Source organism: Typopeltis vanoorti, chromosome 4 (assembly GCF_054136105.1).
Source record: "Typopeltis vanoorti isolate ZY-2024b chromosome 4, IOZ_Tvanoo_1.0, whole genome shotgun sequence".
Taxonomy (NCBI): domain Eukaryota; kingdom Metazoa; phylum Arthropoda; class Arachnida; order Uropygi; family Thelyphonidae; genus Typopeltis; species Typopeltis vanoorti.
In genome coordinates, this window is record NC_143552.1 from 162,478,442 (window position 1) to 162,501,916 (window position 23,475).

At 39.0% G+C, this 23,475-nt stretch overlaps 1 protein-coding gene across 7 annotated transcripts in view; it reads right to left on the reverse strand.

Moving 5' to 3' along the window:
- LOC150107807 (uncharacterized) overlaps positions 1–23,475 on the reverse strand; it is a 170,390-nt gene that overhangs the window by 87,582 nt on the left and 59,333 nt on the right. For 5 of the 7 annotated variants that reach the window (XM_090391565.1, XM_090391562.1, XM_090391568.1 and 2 more), the window contains exon 2: positions 22,755–22,856. In XM_090391565.1, the coding sequence (XP_090247691.1) occupies positions 22,755–22,809 (55 nt within the window). In that variant the 5' untranslated portion in view covers positions 22,810–22,856. The remainder of the gene's footprint in view (positions 1–22,754; positions 22,857–23,475) is intronic. The other 2 variants (XM_090391564.1, XM_090391569.1) reach the window with 1 other exon arrangement.

A 23,475-nucleotide genomic window follows, 5' to 3' on the forward strand; every position in this document is an offset into this window, starting at 1 on the left:
AATGTAGGGATCATGAGGCATGCAGTCATGGTCCCGATTCTTATATCACTATCGGTTTCCCCCTTAATGCATGGCACATAAATTTTCAAACGGTAGCTCATTCCTCAGAAAGCATGACAAACTCATTTGATTGTATATAAAGAAACACATTTATTATGGCACAAAGACAAGTATACATGTTAATCAAATCCTTAATCTTAAAAGAGTCTGGGTTCCCTATACTTAATTAATCACATCCAAAACTTCTATATTATAGTCCCTTACTTGACACAAATTTCTCACTTCTATACGTAACATCTATTCTCAGACTCTTATATTATAACTAAGTTACCTAATATTATCACACATGTAATATTGCATATATTATATATACACAAGACAACTCAATAATTCTGACATGAACTTCTCTAGGGGAATACTTCTTATTCTTACTTAATCCTCCCTCCAAAATTTTAGCTAACATTTAATTACGTTCTGACGATATAACATTACTGTTCCTAAATTACACAAACAGTTTGGACCTCGGACTCCTATTCGCCTGGCGCCTAATATGCTTTCTTCTCAACCGCAGACAAAAGTGTCCGAATCATTGACTGTTCTTATAGCACTACACGGAAGTAGTATGCTTCCTTAACTTCTGCTACCTTATTCCACGGTTACTTTAATCCAACATTTAACATAAGAAAATCTTACGCTTACCGTTCTTGCTTTCAACTGGATATTCTGGTCTGCTTACAGTATCTTCACTGATGGCGGCCTTGCTATTCCTTTGTTTCCATACGAACCGAAAACACTCATACACAGATTTGAACACTGACGTTGATTTCATCAGTGGCTCTTTCTTCTTATGGATCTGAATACATTGTAGTTGCAGCCTTGGCCCACGCAGCATACATAGCAAGGGGGAATTCTTGCTACACGTGGCGGCAAGCTCTACACAGCTCTCCGACAGGAAACTAGGTGCCGACGAAACCCGGAGACAAGAGGCAAGAGAAAAAGAGAGCAATTCGAATCCCCGCCGAAACCTTTATACCTCAAAACAGCTCCCTCACTCGGTGGTGTTGTCACGCATACTGCGACTGCCGATTGGACGCCGTGGCCACGGACTGTTTTTACATGGCTTAAAACATGATCTAGCTTATACATATTTACTTGGCAATTTAATTCTAATTCATTTACAACTATTCTCTATTAAACTCATGGGTTATTTTAACACTGTTCAGAGCTTACACACTTGGATATTTACATGTTCTTGGGACATTAGTCGGTACATTTCCCATCCGGAGGCATAAGCATGTCCTTATCCACTCCTTCTGAGACAACTTAATGTTGGGTGGGAAAAAAGGTGACTCATCATTTTTTTCTGACACAACAACAGAAACTTCTACAAGTCAGAGAGGTTGTTCCTGGAATCGACAGAAGCCTTAAAACATACTCCAAACCTTAACAAGTATGGCTGTATAAATTTGCCAAAGATTAGGGAGACAGTCATCTTAAGACCTAATTAATATCTGCTTTCCCTGTTGTTGTTGTTGTTGTTTTTTTCAACATAGATGGCACCTAATTAGGACTTTAGTCTTTGTGTTGTATGTTACGATTGTTCAAACTAGTCCTATAGTTATAATAGATTTAGTTTAATCCTTTATCCCAGTGAGAGCAAACAAAGTTTGCGCCTGAAATTATCTTCAGGACTAAATATATAGTGTTGTACTATCTTATCCAGTAAGTAGTGCAACACCAAGGCAACTCGTGGCAAAGGTGGAGCAAGCTACCAGGCACTTCTAACCCAGTATCTCCCATAATGCAAAACACATTTCCTATGTGGATATGTATACTGTTATGCATTAAAGGGATTGGCCATCTACCCAGACTAGTTTCGACCTTTATTGAGGTCTCTTCAGTGGGAGCCAGGCCCAGAGCTGGAGATACCAGGCAGAAGCAGTAGCAAGTCATCTGTGCCTATGGGAGTTGCCAAAAGGTTTATCACCTTTTTTAAAAATTACTCTGGATTTAGAGAAAGATGTTGAAAATTTATTTATCACTAGGTTAGACTATAATAGATTTAGTTTAATCCTTTATCCCAGTGAGAGCAAACAAAGTTTGCGCCTGAAATTATCTTCAGGACTAAATATATAGTGTTGTACTATCTTATCCAGTAAGTAGTGCAACACCAAGGCAACTCGTGGCAAAGGTGGAGCAAGCTACCAGGCACTTCTAACCCAGTATCTCCCATAATGCAAAACACATTTCCTATGTGGATATGTATACTGTTATGCATTAAAGGGATTGGCCATCTACCCAGACTAGTTTCGACCTTTATTGAGGTCTCTTCAGTGGGAGCCAGGCCCAGAGCTGGAGATATATAGTTGTTTTGCATACTGAAACAAACTGTTTTTATGCTCTGAAGCATAAAATACCAGTGAAATATCAGCAATAAGTTAATAAATAGTAATTTTCTTACCACTCTGTGTTCTCATCTATACCGTTAAAATTAATAAACACTTGCTATCTACTAGCACTCCAAGATCTCTAGCATGATCAGTTTCTTGTAGCATAATCCCACCAATATAATATGACATCTAATCATGCCAAAGTGCATGACTTTGCATTTACTGACATCGAACTGATATCAATTTTTCCTGTGCCCACAATGCCAGCCTATTCAAATCATTCTGCAAGTACTGCATATCAGCAGCATTCCTGATTACCCTATCTATCTTTGCATCATCAGCAAATAGCTGTATGTTGCCTGTCAAATCCTTCCAAATATCATTAATGTACAGATTGAATAACAGTGCACCAAGGACTGATCCTTGTGGTACACCACTAGTTACCTTAAATCTTGCAGACTTCACATACCCTGCATACCACTTTTTGATATCTGTCAGTCAGCCATCCTCTTATCCATGTAATATTTTATAATCCAAACCCATGTTTTCCAATTTATGCAACAGTCTTCCATGCTAAATTCTGTCAAAAGCCTTAGCAAAATCCAAAAGTATAATGGTGTGTCCATTCCCTCATCTAGTTCAATGGTAACATTATTAAAGAATGTGAGCAAGTTGCTAAAACATGACCCTCCCTTAGCAAATCCATGTTGTTCACTGCAAAGTTGAGATATTGTCAAACCATTTCTGAATTTGAGCCCTAACTAATTTTTCCAAAATCATCAATACCACCACTCCTGAGATAGTGATTGGTTAATAGTTAGATACATCGGTCTTTGTATGACCCTTGTGCAATGTAATTACCATACATTCTTTCCATTCCTGCAGAATCTTCCCTGTTTTGAGACTCAAATTATATAGTCTGGTCAGAGGAATAGCCAGTTCAGCTGAACGCTGTTTTAGCACCCAAGCTGATACCCCATCAGTTCCTATTGCTGAATTCTTATTCAGTTTGGATAACAGCTCTAATACCTCTTTTCATACATCTGAGTTTCTTCATTCAGTGAAGAGATAGCAGTGAACTCAATGCTGCATATGCCAGGTTGATAGCTTTTAGCAAAATGGACACTCATCTTCTGCATCTGCTGCCCCTCACACCATCTGTATTCAGAAGTGTTATTCTTTCGTATTCATTCTTTCTACATAGTGATGCAAGAAAGAAATAGTGGAAATAGTTTTGAGTCAGCCTAATAAGGAACATGGTTAGTGAACATGGGAAGGTGATCATTATGGGTGATATTAACTGGTATAATATAGACTGGAGTGAAGAGATAGAATTTTGGAATAAGGAAAATTAATTTCTCAAATTCTTCAGGCACAACTATGTTGGGTAGTGTAAGTAAAGGAGAGCATGCGAGGATCAAGGTATATCTAATTATTTCATCAGATGATGTGAATGTTAGTGAGATGTCACATTTCTCTCCAGTTGGTGAGAATGATCATGAAGTGATTTCCCATGTGGTTGCCTGCTATATGAGGACTTCTATGAGGAAAGGATATAGTTATTATAAAAAATAAATCAGCTAATGCCTTTTCATTCCCATATAGAGAGTAGGTGAGGCCGTTTTAGCCCTATCTAACTTTTGGAGGCTGAGTGGGCAGTTCAATCTCCACTGGTACCCAATCAGTCATACAAAGTGCATCACGCCATGCCTTAAATACATTCAAATTCTCTACAGACACCACACTCTCAAGCAATGCATTCTAATCATTCACAGCTCGTCTTCATGCAAAAAATCTACTTCTCATTCTCCTGCTCACAACCTCCTTATACAGCTTCCATGGATAACCTCTTGTCCTCCACCAATCTCCAACTATTTTAGGGAAAACTCTTCAAACCTTAATCCTATAAGCACCCCTTACCACCTGTATGTCTCTATCATATCAGCCCTCTTTCTCCTATTCACTAGACACTGCAAATTGCATTGTCTCAACCTTCTTCATATTCAACATTCCAGAGATCAGAAACTATTTTTAGTCAAATGCCTCTAGATCCTTTCCAACAGCTCTACAACCTTTTGAAATCCAGGTGATCAAATCTGTTAGGACAATACAACAAATTCTGGGAATGATGTTGTATTGTCCTAACAATTTTGGCAATATGTCCTCTGAATTTCAGATCTTATACACCATCATCCCAATATCTCATCTTTCCATCACCTCCAACAATATATCCAAATATCATTAACATACCGGTAAAACAGCAATGGTACTAAAACAAACCTGAGGCAAAGAACTAACGATTTCCTCTTCTGACATATTGCTCCCCCATACACAACTTGTTGATACCTAACAGTCAGCAAATCTCCAATACAATGCACTAGTCTAATATTCAACCCATCCACTCTAGTTTGACCATCAACTTATCATATGGTAAGCAAACTGCTGTGTCTGTGCATCCATTCCCCACGTTCAATTATGCTGCCACCTTATTGTAACAAGTAAGTAGATTACTAAAACATGATCTCCCTTTAGCAAATCCATGCTATCCACCAAACATAACACCATTGTTGTCAAACCAATTCTGGATCCTGATTCTCAGGATCCAGAATTGGTTTGATATCCCAGCCTCTCCAACACTTTAACTACAACACCTGACACAGATTGGTCTATAATTTGATGTGTGAATTCCGTCACCTCCTTTATGAAGCAGTAGAATCTTGCCTTCCTTCCTTCCACTCCTTTGGAACTTGATCCAATATAAGATTCATATTAAACAAACATGTCAAGGCAGATATCAACTCCCTGCCACATTAATTCAAAATATGCAGTAATATATCATCAAGTTTCACAGCCTTATTAACATCAAGTTGGCTTAATTTCCCCATATACCTCCTCACTCACAGTCAGTCGCTCTTCTTCATCATCCACTGCTCTCAAACACTCCATGACGTTACATTCACAAGCATGAAAGACCTTTATGAACTGCTCATTAAATATCTTAACGACATACTCGGCAGCAATTGTCCTTATACCATTTTCTTCAATCACTACCACCTACCATAAACATTCTTTTGTTTGTTGGCTACATATCAAAAGAACTCTCTAGGATTTTTTTTTGACTTCATTAGCTAATTGCTGCTCATACTGAACTTTTTCTACCCTTACCAACAAAGTCACCTCTCCTTGCCTTTTCTTGTTCACCTTATGGAATTGATTATTACTACTCCTTTTATGTTGCTTCCATAATGCCTTTTTACTCTATATTGCATGCTTAATCTCTTCATTCATCCATTTCACAACTACTTTACTTAACCTTCTAACCTATGAATATTTAGATATTGCTTCTACTAGATAGTTCTTTAATATCACCCAAGCATCAGTGATCTCCATTCTTCCACCCAACTCCTCATTCCATGCTACAGTTCCAAGCTGTCTCCTGCGATTCTCATAATCATAAGCCTTGTAGTTACACATATAGCCTTTCCTCACATTTTTGACAATCATCCAGGTAATCACTTCATGGTCACCAACTAGAGGTAGATTTGACACCTCATTTATAATTGCATCCTCAGATGAGATGATCAAATCAAAGATCCTCTGTCACATGCTGCCTTAGGTAGTTGTCCTTCAAAACTCAAGAAATTCAATTTCTTTATTTCCAGCTGCTTTCTCATCATTCCAATCTATATTGCCATAATTAAAATCAAACATAATGATCATTCTTTTCCTATTTGCTTGGTTAATTTGCTTATACATTTTCTGGTACCCTCCAGGTCTATAGCAACATTCAATAAAGTATTATTATTATTATAATCATTACCACCCCAAGACCTCATGGATTCAAAGACTCATCTGGGAGGGCCTATTATCACACACACACAGATCACCATACCGTGTTTTAAACACATTCAAACTCTTTGCACACACCCATTCTCAGGCAAGGCATTCCAATCATTCACAACTCTGCACGAAAAAAACCTGCCTCTCACTCCCCTACTCACATCCTCTTTATACAGTTTCCAGGAATGATCCCTGGTTATCCCCTGATCTCCCACTATTCTCTGTAGAACTTCTCCACCATTGATCCTATAACAACCCCTTACCAACTTGTAGGTTTCTATCATATCCCCCTCCCCTTCCTCCTGTCCACCAGACTCTGCAAATTACATCTTCTTAATCTTTCCTCATACTCGACATTCCAGAAGTCAGAAACTACCTTAGTCAGTCTTCTTTGGACCCTTTCCAACATCTCTTCATCCTTCTGAATACCAGGTGACCAAATCTGGGCACACAATAGTCCATGTGTGGCCTAATCAAAGCCTTATACAATGGAACAAGAATCTCCCTACTTCTACACGTCACTGTCCTCCGCATCATTCCCCAGAAGCCTTTGTGTTGTCTTCATAATTTTGGCGATGTGTTTCCCTAAATTTTAGATCCTTATCCACTATCACCCCCAGATCTCTTATTTCCTCCACCTTCGACAATACATTCTCACCAAGCATAAATTCTGCATTCCATCTTTGTTTTCCAAATTTTAAAACCTTACATTTTGCAACATTGAACTCACATCCCCATTTCCGTGCCCAATCACTCAATCTATTCAAGTCTTCCTGTAAGGCCACAACATCTTCACTACACTTCACGGTTCGTCCCAACTTTGCATCATCTGCAAACAACTGAATATCTCCATCCAAATCTTCACGTATATCATTAATATAGAAGATAAACAGTAATGGACCTAAAACAGACCCCTGAGGCACTCCACTAGTGACTTTCCTTTTCCTGGATATCGCTCCCCCATACACAACTTGTTGATACCTATCAGATAGCCAGTCTCCAATCCAATGCACCAATCTAATATCCAACCCCACCTGCTCTAGTTATTCTGTCAACCTATCATGAGGTACTCTATAAAAAGCCTTTGCAAAATCCAAGTATATTACTGTGTATCCTTCTCCTCTGTCCAAGGAAGCAGTCACTTTATTGTAATAAGTAAGTAGATTACTAAAACATGACCTCCCTTTAGCAAATCCATGCTGTCCATCAAAGATAATAATACCATTGTTGTCAACCCAACTCTGCACCCTAGTTCTCTCAAGATTCTCCAACAACTTGACCACAACACCTGACACACAGATAGGCCTATAGTTTGATGCTTGAGTTCGATCACGTCCTTTATAAAGTGGCACAATCTTGCCCTCCTTCCACTCCTTAAGAACTTGACCAAGTGCAAGACTCGTATTAAAAAAATATGTCAAGGCAGGTGTCAACTCTCTGGCACATTCCCTCAGAATACGCGGTAATATATTATCAAGTCCCACAGCCTTATTTACATCTAGTTTACTCAACTCCCCAAACACCTCTTGCTCACTTACGGTTAGTCTCTCCTCCCCATCATCAACTGCTCAATTTCTCCATGAAGTCACATTCACAAGATTGAAAGATCTTTATGAACTGATCATTAAGTATCTCCACCAGACATTGTGCAACAGCTGTCTTTATACCATTTTCTCCAATCAATGTCATCCTTCCATAATTATTCTTTCTTTTGCTGGCTACATATCGAAAGAATTCCTTAGGATTCTTTTTGGCTTCATTAGCCAAAAAGAATCCATTTTACCTGCCATTCATGCACTTTATGGGAATGATCAATTTCTCTTCCAACAAGATGGTGCACCACCACCGAGATGTGAGAGCTTACCTTGATGAGAGTTTGTAGGGACAATGGATAGGATGGAGAGGTGTAGTTGAGTTCCCCCCCCCCCATGTTCTCCTGATTTAACACCTTTGGACCTATGGGGGACTCTAAAGGATGTAGTGTATCGTAGAAAACCAGCTACACTGGTGGTCCTTTGGAAAGAAATTGAAACAGCATGCACAGCAATCCCACTGGACACTTTGGCCAACGTTGCCCAAGCAGTAGTTCGCCATAATAATAAGTGTCTGGATGCTAATGGTAACTAATTTGAGCACCTCGTGTAATTGTAGAAGTCGAAGGTAACTTGTATTCATCCCTTGATGTCTGTATAAATTTAGTGTTACAATTTTTATACAGGTTTTTCTTTTGCTGAAGTGTATATACATTTTTTTAACAGACTCCGTATGTGAAATTACAAGGCCAGTGATTATGAAAAGCTTAGAAAACACCTTGGATTGGTTTGGTTTGATTTATAGTTTATTTGGCACAAAAACAACAAAGGTCATACTGTGCTATAGTAAAGGTTACAACTATACATAAACAGTCAAAGAAAGTTGTAAACAATATGCATTTACAAAAATCAAGTTCCACTGCAGCATCTATATATAAATAAAATTACTGCAGCACACAAGGTCAAAGGTTACAGCAGTACATTAATAGTCAACAGCACAAATTAATAAACAGAATGCATGTTCAGAAACCGAGCCAAGGAATGCAGTATCTATGTATAGATAAAACTACAGCAAATGTTATTATAACAGTACATAAATAGTCAAAAAGGAATTATTATGCAATATGCATGCATAAAAATTAAGTTTAGCAATGTGGTATCTAATATAAACAAAATTACAACAAGGTTACACAAATACACAAGGTCAAAGACAGCTTGGAGCTATAGTATGGAATGAGGAGTTATGTTGGAAGAGCATAAACACTGCTTGAATACTGGCTAAGAGATATTTAAGAACATCAATGTGTGAATGTATTCCAAAAATCAAATGGAAAAATGAAGGGATAAAGCATGAAATCTGGAAGAAGAAGAAGATGGCACTGTGAAGATGGCACAAGATGAATAATGTTAATAATTAGTTGCATAAAGTGTATAAAAGGCAAGCCAGGAAGGTGACTCATTTGGTAAAGACAGCAAAAATGCAGAACTAGCAGAAATTAACATATCAGGCAAAGAAAAATGTTCGAAAGTTCTTCTTTTTTTATGTGACAAGCAGAGAAGAATGATTATTGCAAGATGATGTTAATGTATAAAAATGGTAGATTGGTAACAACTGCAGAGGATACCGTCGAGGTATTCAGTCAGCAATTAATTGTTTCATCTTCATTAGTGTGAAATCATGAGAAGCTCAAGTGTAAAGAAAATGGGAGAAGATAGCTCACTGATGAATGAGCAATCAATATATGAGGAGTTAAGTATGACTGTGGAAGAATGATATTGTGGGATAAAAATGGGAATAGAGTGACTGATGCAGAGGACATAGTGGAATTGTTCAATGAACACTTTATTGGAGTATTTCATCCTAGAGGAGTCAGTTTTAATGCTAGAGGGATAGGACTGGTACGAGGTCTGGAGGTACAGGAGGAGAGTGTGTTTCAGATACTGAGTACTCTGGATGTCAGTAAAGCTGTGGGACTGGATGGTATTTCATCACGAGTTTTGAGAGAATGTGCTAGGAAACTGACAGTGCCATTAACCTGGCTTTTCAATGAAAGTCTGGCTTCAGCAAAGGTGCCCAGGGAATGGAAGGAAGGTATGATAGTGCCATTGCATAAGGGTGGTAACAGACTGGAAGTGTCTAATTATAGGCCAGTCTGTGTGTCATCAGTAGTTGTTAAGATCTTGGAGAAAGTAGAGAGGGACTGTATACAGTATTGGCAAGATGAGGGTAATGTCATCTGTGAGAGTCAACATGGATTTGTGAAAGGGTGCTCTTGTTTTAGCAATATGCTAGCCTTTTATGCTAAAGTTACAAGAACATTAGATGAGGGAAAGCCATATACTGCAATTTTCTTAGACTTAGCAAAGGCGTTGAAAGTTTATTTTTCACTTGGTTAGAGTATAATAAATTTAGTTTAATCCTTTATCCAAGTGTGAGCAAACAAAGTTTGCGCCTGAAAGTATCTTCAGGACTGGGGTAAGGTGGTACAACACCAGGGCACTCCTTGCAAAGGTGGAGCAAGCTACCAACACTCCTATCTCAGTATCTCCCATAATGCAAAACACATCTCCTTGTAGATATGTTTAATATTATGCATTACGGGAAGGGCCACAACACAGCCATTAGACATATCTGCAAGGAGATGTGTTTTGCATTATGGGAGATACTGAGATAGGAGTGTTGGTAGCTTGCTCCACCTTTGCAAGGAGTGCTCTGGTGTTGTACCACCTTACCCCAGTCCTGAAGGTGCTTTCAGGCGCAAACTTTGTTTGCTCACACTTGGATAAAGGATTAAACTAAATTTATTATACTTAGCAAAGGCATTTGACAGGGTGCCACATGATAAGCTGACATTTAAGTTGCAGCACATGGGTCTGGATGTCAGATTGGTCAACTGGATTCAGGATTGGCTGTCTGATAGGTATCAGAGAGTTGTGTATGGTGGAGCAGTTTTGAGGAGGCAGAGAGTTACAAGTGGGGTGCCACAGGGCTCAGTACTAGGACCTATATTGTTTAACCTTTATATCAATGACATTGCAAGGGGATATTTAGTTGTTTGCGGATGATGCGAAGCTGGGAAGGATTATTAGTAATAGTGCAGATATGGTAGCCCTGCAAGAGGATTTGAATAAGCTAGATAGATGAGCAAATGAATGGGGTGTCGGTTTAATGCAGCAAAATGTAGGTCTTGAGGTTTGGGACACATCGATGGGCCACTTCATACTCTATTGGAGGAGTTGTACTGGATGAAGTTGGGGAAACAAGAGATCTGGGGTTGATGATTGATAGAAACCTGAAATTCAGGAGACATATTGCAAAGGTGGTGAAGAGGATTGCTCCAATACTGATAAGGACACTGACCTGCAGAGATAAAAGAGTTATCATTCTTTTGTATAAGTCCTTGATCAGACCACACTTAGCCTAATGTTCTCAGATTTGGTGCCCAGGATTTGAAGGGGATAAATTAACTGAGGAAAGGGTACAGAGGCAGATAACAAAGATCATTTCAGGATTGTACAATGTTAGTTATGAGGATCGGCTGAGGGAATGTGGACTGCAGAATTTGGTGGATAGAAGAGGGAGAGGTGATATGATTGCGACTTTTAAACTGTTGAGAGGTGGTTACATGGTTGGCACTGGTGAGTACTTTCGCTTGGTTGAACAGGAGTGATGACAAGGGGGCCATCTCTGGAAGTTACGAAAGGAACCTGTGAGCAAGAGGGTGAGGAATCGTTTCTTTGCATGGAGGGTGATTGAACCCTGGAATGCAATGCCTGATGGAGTGGTGAGAGTGAGAACGGTCAATGAGTTTAAGAAGTGGTATGATAGACTTTGTGTTTCTTAGGGGGGGACCTCCCCTCAATGAATCTTGACAGACTTTATATTCTTAGGAGGGACCTCCCACAATGAGTCTTTTGACTCCATGGAGGCCTGAATAATAATAATAATAATAATAAAGCCAAGAGTTTGATGACATATCACCATGAGTGTTAAAAGAATGTTCCAGGGAGTTAGCGTCTGCCTTGGCTTTCCTGTTTTACAAGATGTTGAAAGTTTATTTTTCATTTGGTTAGACTATAATAAATTTAAATTAATCCTTTATCCAAGTGTGAGCAAACAAAGTTTGCCCCTGAAAATATCTTCAGGACTGAGATAAGGTACTACAACACTGGTGTTGTACAACCTTACCTCAGTCCTGAAGATATTTTCAGGCGCAAACTTTGTTTGATCACACTTGGATAAAGGATTAAACTAAATTTATTATGTTTTACAAGAGTTTGTCAACAGCATAAGAACAAAAGGGATGGAAGGAAGGTAAAATTGTTTCACTTCAAAAGATGGTGCATAAGGCTGTGGCTACAAATTATATGCCAATCTGTATATGTGGTTAAGGTGTTGGTGAGGTTGATGAGAGCAAGGATACAGAAGGGATGATAAGAGCAGTATTTCTTGTGATTTTCAGCATGGGTTTTTCAAATACTTGTTTTGACCATTTACTTCTATACTATAACAATGCACTGGACAAATAATATGAGTATACTACACTTAGATTTTGCAGACTTGATAGATTACTAGAAAACAAATTGATAGGATTGGCTCTCAGACAGGTATTGGCAAATTGTGTATACCCAAAATATTTCCCAAAAGAGGAAATCCAACTAGTGGTGCATAGTAGGAGTCTGTTTTGGACCATAGTTATTTAACTTATTTAAGTTATTTGAGAGAGGACTTGAAAGTATTGTTAAAGGTAGCGAAAGAAAAGAGTGACAGAGTTAGAATGGTTAGTCTGTTGCCGCGGTATGACAGAGAGGAGTTTAGGAGGAGGGCCATAATCGCAAATGACATTATGAGTAGGTTATGCAGACGGTGTGGTGTGGAATTTGTGGACCTGTGGAATGAGTTTGAAGGGCGAAAGGACTTATACAAGATGGATAGCCTGCATTTGAATGGACTTGGTGTGCGGAGACTGGAAAGAGTGTTGCTGAATGAAGTGAAAATGGATGTGCAAAACCAGGGAAACTAGAACTACCAAGGGGGGGGGAATGGATATGCAGTCATCAGTGAGACAGATGAGTGTAAGAATGTATATAATGTATCTGAGCCAGCACTAAGGACAAAAAATGGGAATGGGTCATTTAGAATAACGCATCAATATAGGGATGGGACTAAGGGATCACTGCATTTCATGTATACTAATGCCAGGAGTATTAGGAACAAGAAGGAAGAATTTTTGGCCTTGATTGGCTCTTCCTGGCCACAGGTTATTGGCATTAGTGAAACATGGCTGACGGAAGAAGATATAGTTAGTGGGATAGAATGTGTAGGTTATAGTGTGTTTAGGAGGGACAGAGAGAATAAAATGGGGGGAGGGGTATTATTGATGATAGCTGATGAACTGCAGCCAAGGAGAATTGAAGTTGTATCGCAGGATAGTGAAAGGAGCTCATTTGAGGCTATTTGGTGTGAGATTGAGACTGGCAGAACAAAATATACAGTTGGGTGCTGCTATAGACCAGGTGATGATATAGATGGTGGAGATAGTATGCATAGGGAAATTGATGAAATGAGTGGAAGCAGAGTAATTATTATGGGGGATTTCAACTATGGTAACATTGATTGGAAGGAGGAGAGGACACATGTGAGGAAGGAAAAGGATTTTATTCAATTATTAAGGGATAACTATCTGAGACAGCATGTAATTGAAAATATTAGGGGTGTGAGAGTGCTTGACCTGGTAATAGCATCTGAGAATTTGACTGTAATGAATATGACCATGTTGCCACCTACTGGTGAGAGTGATCATAAGGTCTTGACCTGGGAAGTGGCTAAAGGTGTGGAATTTTCGATTAAGACAGGGTATATGTGGAATTACCGTGCTGGCAAGTATGACAAGCTTAGGAGATTGCTTGGATCAGTGCCATGGCATGTACAACTGCAAGGGCTGGAAGTCGATAGAGCATGGGGAGTGGTCAAGGAGCATTTACAGGAGGTAAAGGCTGATTGTATAACTAGGGTCCGAATAGTAAAACAACTAGGGGTTAAATGAATGAATAACACCATTAATCTTGAGCTGCAAAAAAAGAAACAACTGTGGAGGGAATTTAAAGAAAGGGGTGACCTGCAGGCACACGAACGGTATAAAGTGCAAGCCAGAAAGGTAACAAGTGTGGTAAAAAAAGCAAAAGCGGATTATGAAAGGAAACTAGCTTTGCAAGCAAAAGAAAATCCCAAACAGTTCTTTCAATATGCTGCAAGCAAGAAAAAAACTGTACACGGCAAAATGATTTTAAGGAATGACGATGGTAAGGAGGTCATTGAATCAGTCAATATAGTGGAGTTACTGAGCGCGCACTTTGCAAAAGCATATCATCCAGGTGGTGACATTGAAAAAATGAAGGAACCATTAGTTTATACGGAAATAGTGATGAATGAAGTGGAGGTGACTAGTCTATCACAGAACCTTAATGTGAACACCTCTGTGGGATTGGATGGTATACCGGCACGGGTCTTGCGTGAAGTGAAAGAATTATCAGTGCCCTTGACCATGTTGTTTAATCTGAGTCTCAGGTCTGGTTTAGTTCCGAAGGTGTGGAAAGAGGGGAAAATAGTTTCACTGCATAAAGGAGGATCCAAGACTACGGTTGAAAATTACCGACCGATCAGCATATCAGGAGTCGTTGTCAAGGTCTTAGAGAAAGTAGTCAAGGGAAAAATACAGGAATGGATTGATGAAAACGAGATACTGTACAGGGGACAGCATGGCTTTGTGAAGGGTAGATCATGCTTCAGTAACTTGCTCAAGTTTTATAACAAGGTGACGGCTGAACCTGATAAGGGAAATGGGTTTACAGTGATATTGCTGGACCTGGCAAAGGCGTTTGACAGGATACCACATGGAATACTAATCCGTAAACTACAACATATGGGAATGGATATAGGATTGGTGAGATGGATAGGTGGTTTGTTGATGGAGAGATATCAACGAGTAGTTTATGCAGGAGTAGAGTCCAAAAGATGGCCTGTGACTAGTGGTGTGCCGCAGGGTTCTGTTCTTGGACCACTGCTGTTTAATCTGTTCATTAACGATATAGGGAAGGATCTAAGTGGAACAATTCATTTGTTCGCTGATGATGCAAAGTTGGGTAGGGCAATAGTGAATGCAGAAGATGTCAAAGTCTTGCAGGATGACTTAGAGAGATTGGAGTTCTGAGATAAGGAGAATGGATGTCAATTTAATGTGACAAAATGTAAGGTTATGCATTTTGGGGTGAAAAGATTAGCACCAGTATACCACATTGGTGGAACTGTACTCCAAGAGATTGATGAGGCTAGGAACTTGGGAGTGTTGGTGGATAGGGAGATGAAGTTTAGGGGGCACATTGCAAAAGTAGCTAAATCAGCTCATCAACTCACTTGGTTGTTGAAAAATACCTTGACGAGCAGAGACAAGCAAGTTATTGTACCTCTGTACCGAGCCTTGATAAGACCTCATCTCGACTACTGTGCCCAGATTTGGTCACCTCGGTTCCTTCTTGATGGGGAGGAGGTGGAGAGGATCCAGAGGCGAGTGACTAAGATGATAACAGGTCTATGGAATGAACCATATGAGAACAGGTTGAAGATTTGTGGGTTGCAGAAACTAGTTGATAGGCGGAGGAGGGGAGATATGATTGAGACATTCAAATTGCTAAAGGGATTCTATAGGATTAATTCAGAGAATATTTTTGAGATCAGGACTGGTGGTGGGAGAACTAGGGGACACGTATGGAAGCTGGGCAAGAGTATGGTTACCAGGGGTGTTAGAGCTGGGTTCTTTACTTTTAGAGTGGTAAATGAGTGGAATAAGCTGCCAGAGTCTGTTGTGGGTGCTATGACGGTGAACGAGTTCAAGACAAGGTATGATAGATACTGTGAGAATGTAATCACATAGTTGTGTGGACATGATGTTTAGGGCCTCCCTCGATGAGTCTAAAGACTCCTGGAGTCGCCCGAAATAATAATAATAATAATAAAAAACTTGTATATTAATGATATCGGAGCAGATTTAACTGGAGATATGAAATTGCTTGTAGAAGATGAAACATCTGGGAAGAACAATGAGGAGTCAAGATGTGGCTTTTCAGGAGGACTTGAATAGATTTTATGAGTGAGAAAGTGAGCGGAATTAATTATCAGTTCAATGTTGCAAAGTGTAAGGTTTTGAAATTTGGGAGGCAACAATGGGATGCAAAAGACACAGCTGGTGGGAAAATTTTGAAGGAGATTCGGGAGACTAGAAATCTGGGAATGATTGAAGACAAGGACCTGAAGTTCCGGGTCACAATGAAAAGTTGTGAAATCATCTCATCAGATTTTGACAATGATGCAGATGATCTTAACATGCAGAAATAAAGAGATTATGGATCCATTGCATAAGGCCTTGATCAGACCTTATGTGGATTACTGTGTACAGATTTGGTCAACTGGTTTTCATTCATAGTGATATGGATATATATTAAAAAACTGATATTTGGAATGTTGACCATGAAGAAAAATTGAGGGAATAATTCTAATCTTTATTATTATTATTATTATCATTTGTCTTACGAATTGAGGGAATGCAGTTTAAAAATCTTTGTGGATAATAAGAGTTTAGGGGATGTGATTAGTGATTGAAGAGCTTAAGTTGGTGGTTGGATTTTACTGGGTAAGTGTTGATGAAATTTTTCATAGACTAGGAAAAAAAAAGTTGGGTGTGAGCAAGGAAGTAAGAAACAATTGTTTTGTGTGGATATGTTGATACCTCCCACAATGAGCCTTTTGACTCTATGCCAGTCAAGGTTAATAATATAATAATAATAATGCACATCAATTATATTATTCTCATCTCTCACTCCTCACAATGGTCTCTCACTGCTCTTCTCCTCCACTCCTGTTCATTCCTGCCACTCCTTCAGTCTCACTCTCTTGCTATCTTCTGGCCTTCTCTATTTCCTGTTACTTGCTTGGATCTGTGCTTAATTCATCTTTAACTATCTATAATTATCATCTCCTAGTAAGCCTCTCCAAAAAACTCACATAAAAACCATTTGAATACAATCATCACTTTTACAGTTATATATCCTTGAAATTTGAATTGTCCCACATCTTCATAAATTTCACCCTCTTCATGTTCATCATCTTGTTCACCACAACTCTTTGCTTATACACCTGGATACTTCTTAAATATTCATGGATTCTACAGTCTCTTCTAAATAATCTTTTGATGTCTGTCTTTACACTTCCTTCTGTGCATTCTAATAATTTGTTCCTACAACTGCTGCTAACTCTCCTGTTCATTATTCCTTGTATCCAAAACATCAATTGCTCTGTTCATCTGTTCATAGGATTTGGGTGGTGCTAGGTCCTTGGTGAATGTGGCGGTCATGTTTAGTTAGGCTAGAAAACGTGTTTTTAAATTTAAATATAGTGTGGCTTTTTGTCTCAAATTGTGCTGCAGTTGTGCATCGGTTAGATACAAGTGTCCTTCAGTGGTGTTATTGTTTGGAACGGTGTTGTATATATTGTGTTTTCGCTGCTGTTTGTTTCACTACTTCAACGTGTAAAGATGGTGTCCAACAAGAAATGTACGTCAGCGATGCGCAGGACTTCTACTTCTACACGAAAGGCTGGCTCAGCATTAGATTTTTCGCAATGGATGCATTGCGGAAACTGCTACATGTATGCGCCGAAGAATGTGAAGAATCTGTGGTCGATCTGGCTAAATGAGAAGAAAGAAAATGTCGACGTATGTGAGAAGTGTCAGGATATGCTGGAGCATTTAGGAATGGAAGCTGACATTGGGACCGTAGCGGAAGAACTTCGGTGGGAGTTCATGAAAATGAAAAATGACTTTCATCTTCTGCATGAGGAATTGCAAGTGCTCAGTAAGGAGATACTGGAAGTTAAAACTGAGTTTAATGTGTTAAACAGAAATTATTGACTATAGAGATTACTTTAGCTGAAGTAACTAGAACAGATTTATGTATGGGTGAGTCTTTGGTGAATGACGCAGTAATAAATAGTATGGGAGTGATTGGGAGTCAACAAAATAAAACCACAAGAGGCCTAGAAGAAACGAGATGGCGTGAGATGGGGGGGTAAGTAATAGAGCGTCAAATAATGAAACTGGGAGATTCATGCTGAATAGCATAGAAAATGAGTCCATGAGTGACATTGTGTAGACTTGAATGAAGTTAAGAGTGGTAAGATATATGGTGATTCTATGATTAAGGGTATGGAGAGTAGTATGCATGAGGAGTGCTTGGCTGGTGGGACAATAGAAAGAGTGGCTTTAGCAATAAAGAGAGGGCATGAAGCATACAAGATGATAGTTAAGGTGGGCACAAATGACCTGAGTGGTGGTATAAATCGGGTAGGAAAAGATTTAAGAACATTGTTAGGTATTGTGAAGAGGAAAAGTGTCAATGGGAGGATAGTGTGTGTGTGTGCTGCTTCGTTTTGACAATTACAAGTTAAGCAGACGAGTGATGATAATGAATGATATGATTGCAAGAATGTGCAAAAAAAGAGGTCTGGAATTTGTTGATGTGTGGAGTGTGTTTGAAGGAAAAAGACAGTTGTACTAGAGATGAGCTGCATCTGAACATGGAAGGACATAAGTGATTGAAGAAGTTACTGTTTTCCGAACAAGTTGAAGTAATTGGGCAGGGAAACTAATACTGAAAAGGTTGAGTGTAAGAGAGAGAAACTTTAGCACTGATTGTATATTTATTGATCCTTATTCGCAGAATAAATTGCAGAAGAGAGGGGATAAAAATCGGCATGGGACGACTACTGAAATTAGTGACTGATATATCAGTTCTAAAGCCAGTATAAGATCTAGAGGGAATCTGCAATTTTTGTATACCAATGCAAGAAGCATTCGAAATAAGAGAGAAGAATTTTTGGCATTAGTCAGTGCAATCTCACCAAAAGTTGTAGGCATTAGTGAAACTTGGCTGTCAGTAGAAGATGTGGTCACTGGAATTGAATGTGATGGGTACAGTATTTTCAGGGAGGATAGAGAAGATAGAACTGGGGGAGGAGTACTGTTGATGATAGCTGATGTGTTGCAGACAAAGAAAGTAGTATATCAAGATGATACGCATGTGAATGAGAGTTCATTTGAGGCAGTCTGGTGCGAAATAGTGACCAATGCAACCAAATATACAGTTGGATGCTGCTATAGGCCAGGGAGTACAGGGGGAGATATTGAATTCATGTATCAGCAAATTAGTGCTATGAGTGCAGGTTTAGTGATTATTATGGGGGATTTTAATTATGGTGATACAAATTGGAAGGAGGAAATATCACGTAACAAAAAGGAAATGGAGTTCATACATCTTCTACGAGATAATGTAGAAGTCTAGTGGAGAGAAGGAAGAGGGGAGATATGATAGAGACCTACAAGTTGGAAAGGGGTTGTTATAGGATCAATGGTGGAGAAGTTCTACAGAGAATAGTGTGAGATCAGGGGAGAACCAGAGGTCATCCCTGGAAACTGTATAAAGAGGGTGTGAGTAGGGGAGTGAGAGGCAGGTTTTTTTCGTGCAGAGTTGTGAGTGATTGGAATGCCTTGCCTGAGAGTGTGGTGTCTGCAAGGAGTTTGAATGTGTTTAAGACGCGGTATGATGAGATGTGTGTGAGATAAAAGGACCTCCTAGATGAGTCTTTGACTCCATGAGGTCTTGTTTAATAATAATAATAATAATCACTTGAAACAGCACATAACTGAAGAGACATGTGTGAGAGTGTTGGACCTGGTTATTGGTTCAGAGGATATATGCATGAGTAAGGTGTCCTCGTTACCTCCAATTGGTGAAAGCGATCATGTGGTATTGACTTGGGAGGTTGCAAAATCTCGATTTTTCTGTTAAGAAGGGGTATATACAGAACTACAGGCTAGGCAATTATAACAAGCTTCAGAGCGAGCTTGCAGCCATCCCAAGGCAGAACATATTGCAGGGGAAAGATGTTTGCAGTGCATGGGATAAAATCAGCAGGTATCTGAGGAAAGCAATATCAGATTGCATCCCCATGGTCAGGAAGTCAAACAAGGCAGGCATTAGATGGATGAGCAGTAGCATCAAGCTTGACCTACAAAAAAAGAAAATGTTATGAGAATTTACAAGGAGAAAGGCGATCAGTACACCCATGAGCAGTACAAGGCTCAAGCTAGGAAGGTTACCAGCATAGTAAGAAAAGCTAAATCAGATTATGAGAAGACCTTAGCAAAAGAGATCGAGGATAATCCCAAAGAGTTCTTCCGCTATGGAGCAAGTAAGAGAAAGAATGACTTCGGAAGGCTAACTTTAGTGGGTGTGATGGTATTGAGGTGACAAAATCAGATGTAATAGTCGAGTTACTGAGTGATCACTTTTCAAAAGTCTATCACTCAAGTGAGGATATCTCTATACCAGTATAGCAATAACTAATGTGAGAAATGAAGCTAGCGAATCAGAGGCATTTAATATATTGCAAAATTTAAATGCAAACACTGCTGTAGGCTTAGATGGAATATCAGCTCAGATGTTGCGTGAATGTGCAAATGAATTGTCAACCTTGCTTACTTGGATATTTAATTTAAGTTTGAACTCTGGTATGGTCCCTAGGGAGTGGAAGTTAAGCAAAGTGGTTCCTTTGCATAAGAGTGGCTCTAAAACTGCGGTAGTTAATTACAGACCAATCATCATCTCAGGAGTAGTGGTAAAAGTATTGGAAAAGTTGGTTAAAGACAAAATTCAAGAATGGGTGGATCAGGATATCATACTCTATAGAGGCCAACATGGTTTTGTTAAAGGTTGATCCTCCTTATCAATCTATTAACTTTTCATAATAGAATGACATTTGAGTTGGACAAAGGAACTGGCTACACAGTGGTACTTCTGGATTTTGCTAAGGCTTTTGACAGGATACCCCATGGAACACTGTTACGCAAATTGGAGCAGATGGGAATGGATACTAAATTGGTGATATGGATAGGAGACTGGCTCAGGGAGAGATACCAGAAGGTTGTGTATGGAGGAGAGGCGAGTCCAGGATGAGGCAGGTGACCAGTGGTGTGCCTCAGGGCTCTGTACTTGTGCCATTGTTGTTTAATTTGTATATAAATGATATAGGAAATGGCTTACAGGGAGATATTCAGTTGTTTGCTGATGATGCAAAGTTGGGTAGTGCAATAAAAAATCAAGCTGATGTTGAAAGTTTGCAGGAGAATTTAAATAAGCTGGTAAAATGGGCAAAAGAAAATGGATGTCAGTTCAATGTGGAAAAGTGTAAAGGCATGCATTTTGGGATTAAAAGATTACCAGCTGTGTACTACATTGATGGAACAGTACTCCAAGAGATTGATGAGGCTAGGGACTTAGGGGTGTTGGTAGATAGGGAGATGAAGTTCAGGGGACACATTGCTAAGGTGTCCAAGATTGCACATAGGATTACTTGGTTGTTGAGGAACACACTGACATCCAGAAATAAAGAGGTTATTATTCCCCTTTATAAAGCACTGATACTTCCACATTTGGATTACTGTGCTCAGGTATGGTCACCTGGATTCCTTGGAGATGAGGAGGCTGTGGAGAGGGTTCAGAGAAGAGTGACCAAGTTGGTGAGTGATATAAAAAATGCTCCCTACATTGATAGATTGAGAGCTTGTGGATTGCAGAGATTGGTTGATAGACGAAGAAGAGGGGATATGATAGAAACATTCAAATTACTAAAAGGTTTTATAGAATTGATGCAGGGGAAATGTTTCAGCTATGTGAGTGATGGAAGAACAAGAGGTCATCCCTGGAAATTAAAGAAGAGTGTGGTTAACAAGGTTTTTTGCCTGGAGGGTGGTGTATGAGTGGAATTCATTGCCTGACTTAGTTGTGAGCTCTTCGTCTGTAAATGAATTCAAGAAGAGATATGACAGATATTGTTTTGCTAGTTTGGGTCTCCCACGATAAGTCTACTGACTTCATGGAGATACCTATAATTATAATAATAATAATAATGATGATGATGATAATCTCCACTACCCCCCCCCTCCTTCTCCTGGAAAACATCATATTATATCATAGAAAATAATAAATTTAGTTTAATCCTTTATCCAAGTGTGAGCAAACAAAGTTTGCAGCTGAAATAATCTTCAGGACTGGGGTCAGGTAGTACAACACCTGGTAACTCGTAGCAAAGGTGGACCAAGCTAACATCACTCCTATCTCAGTATCTCCCATAATGCAAAACACATCTCCTTGTGGATATGTATAATGTTATGCATTAAGGAATGGGCCACTACCCAGACTACTTTCGACCTTTATTGAGGTCTCTTCGGTGGGAGCCAGGCCCAGATGTGGAGATGCCAGGTAGAAGCAATAGCGAGGTCATCTTTACCTATAGGAGTTGCCCAAAGGTGTGCCACCTTTTTATTAAATTACTCTGGATTTAGAGAAAGATGTTGAAAGTTTATTTTTCACTTGGTTAGACTATAATAAATTTAGTTTAATCTTTTATCCAAGTGTGAGCAAACAAAGTTTGCGTCTGAAAGTATCTTCAGGACTGGGGTCAGGTAGTACAACACCAGGAAAGTCGTAGCAACATAACAGATAAGAGTGATGTTAGCTTGGTCCACCTTTGCTACAAGTTACCTGGTGTTGTACTACCTGACCCCAGTCCTGAAGATACTTTCAGGCGCAAACTTTGTTTGCTCACACTTGGATAAAGAATTAAACCAAATTTATTATAGTCTGACCAAGTGAAAAATAAACTTTCATCATATCATAGACCTGATAAGTTACTAATATGGAAGAATTTTAACTCTCTATACTCCATGTGCATATCTAGGAAATTATGGTGATTATAAAAAATATAATTAATTGAAAGAAATCTGCAATTTTCAGAAAGGATAGCTTTTTCCAAAGGAAAAAAAAAAAATTATAACTATTTTATCTCTTTCTGATATTATACTTTAAATGTAAAAGTAATTACCTAGTTCTTCATCAGAATCATCAAACTGCGGAACATAACTACTTGCCACTGCCATTGCAGTTAGGGTAATCTTTGTTTTTTTAAAAAATATGGGACTCTATGCTGGAAAAAAGTCATAAAAATAATTTACATTATTATCAATTCATAACATTAACACTACTCTGAAATATCTCTTTTACACCAGTCATTCTTTATTCAGTTTTAATTAAACATAATTAAAGAATGATAAGAAGAAAAGAGTAATAATTAACGAATGATAAGAAGAAAAGAGTAAGACAATTTTGATAAGACATCTTTTGAATGGATCTGCATTTCAATAGGTTTGGTGTTGGAGTGGTTATTGTTTACTAAAAGTATACAGGGTTCATGCAATGAGATTGGATGATAGACTAGCAGGTTGGATAGGCAAATGGCTATTGGATAGGTATGAGAAAGTTGTGTATGTGGGGAAAGAGCACTATCTTGAAAGTTGAAATTTGTGCTGCAAGGGTCAGTTTTGGCATCATTGTTATTTAATTTGTATATTAATGATATTGGGATAGGTTTAACTAGTGATATGCAACTGTTTGCAGATGATACAAAACTGGGGAGAGTGATGAGGAATCAAGTAAATGTTGTGGCCTTACAGGAGGACTTGAACAGACTGTATGAGTGAGCAAAAGTATGGAACCGTCAATTCAATGCTGATAAACATAAGGTTCTGAAATTTGGTAGGCAACAA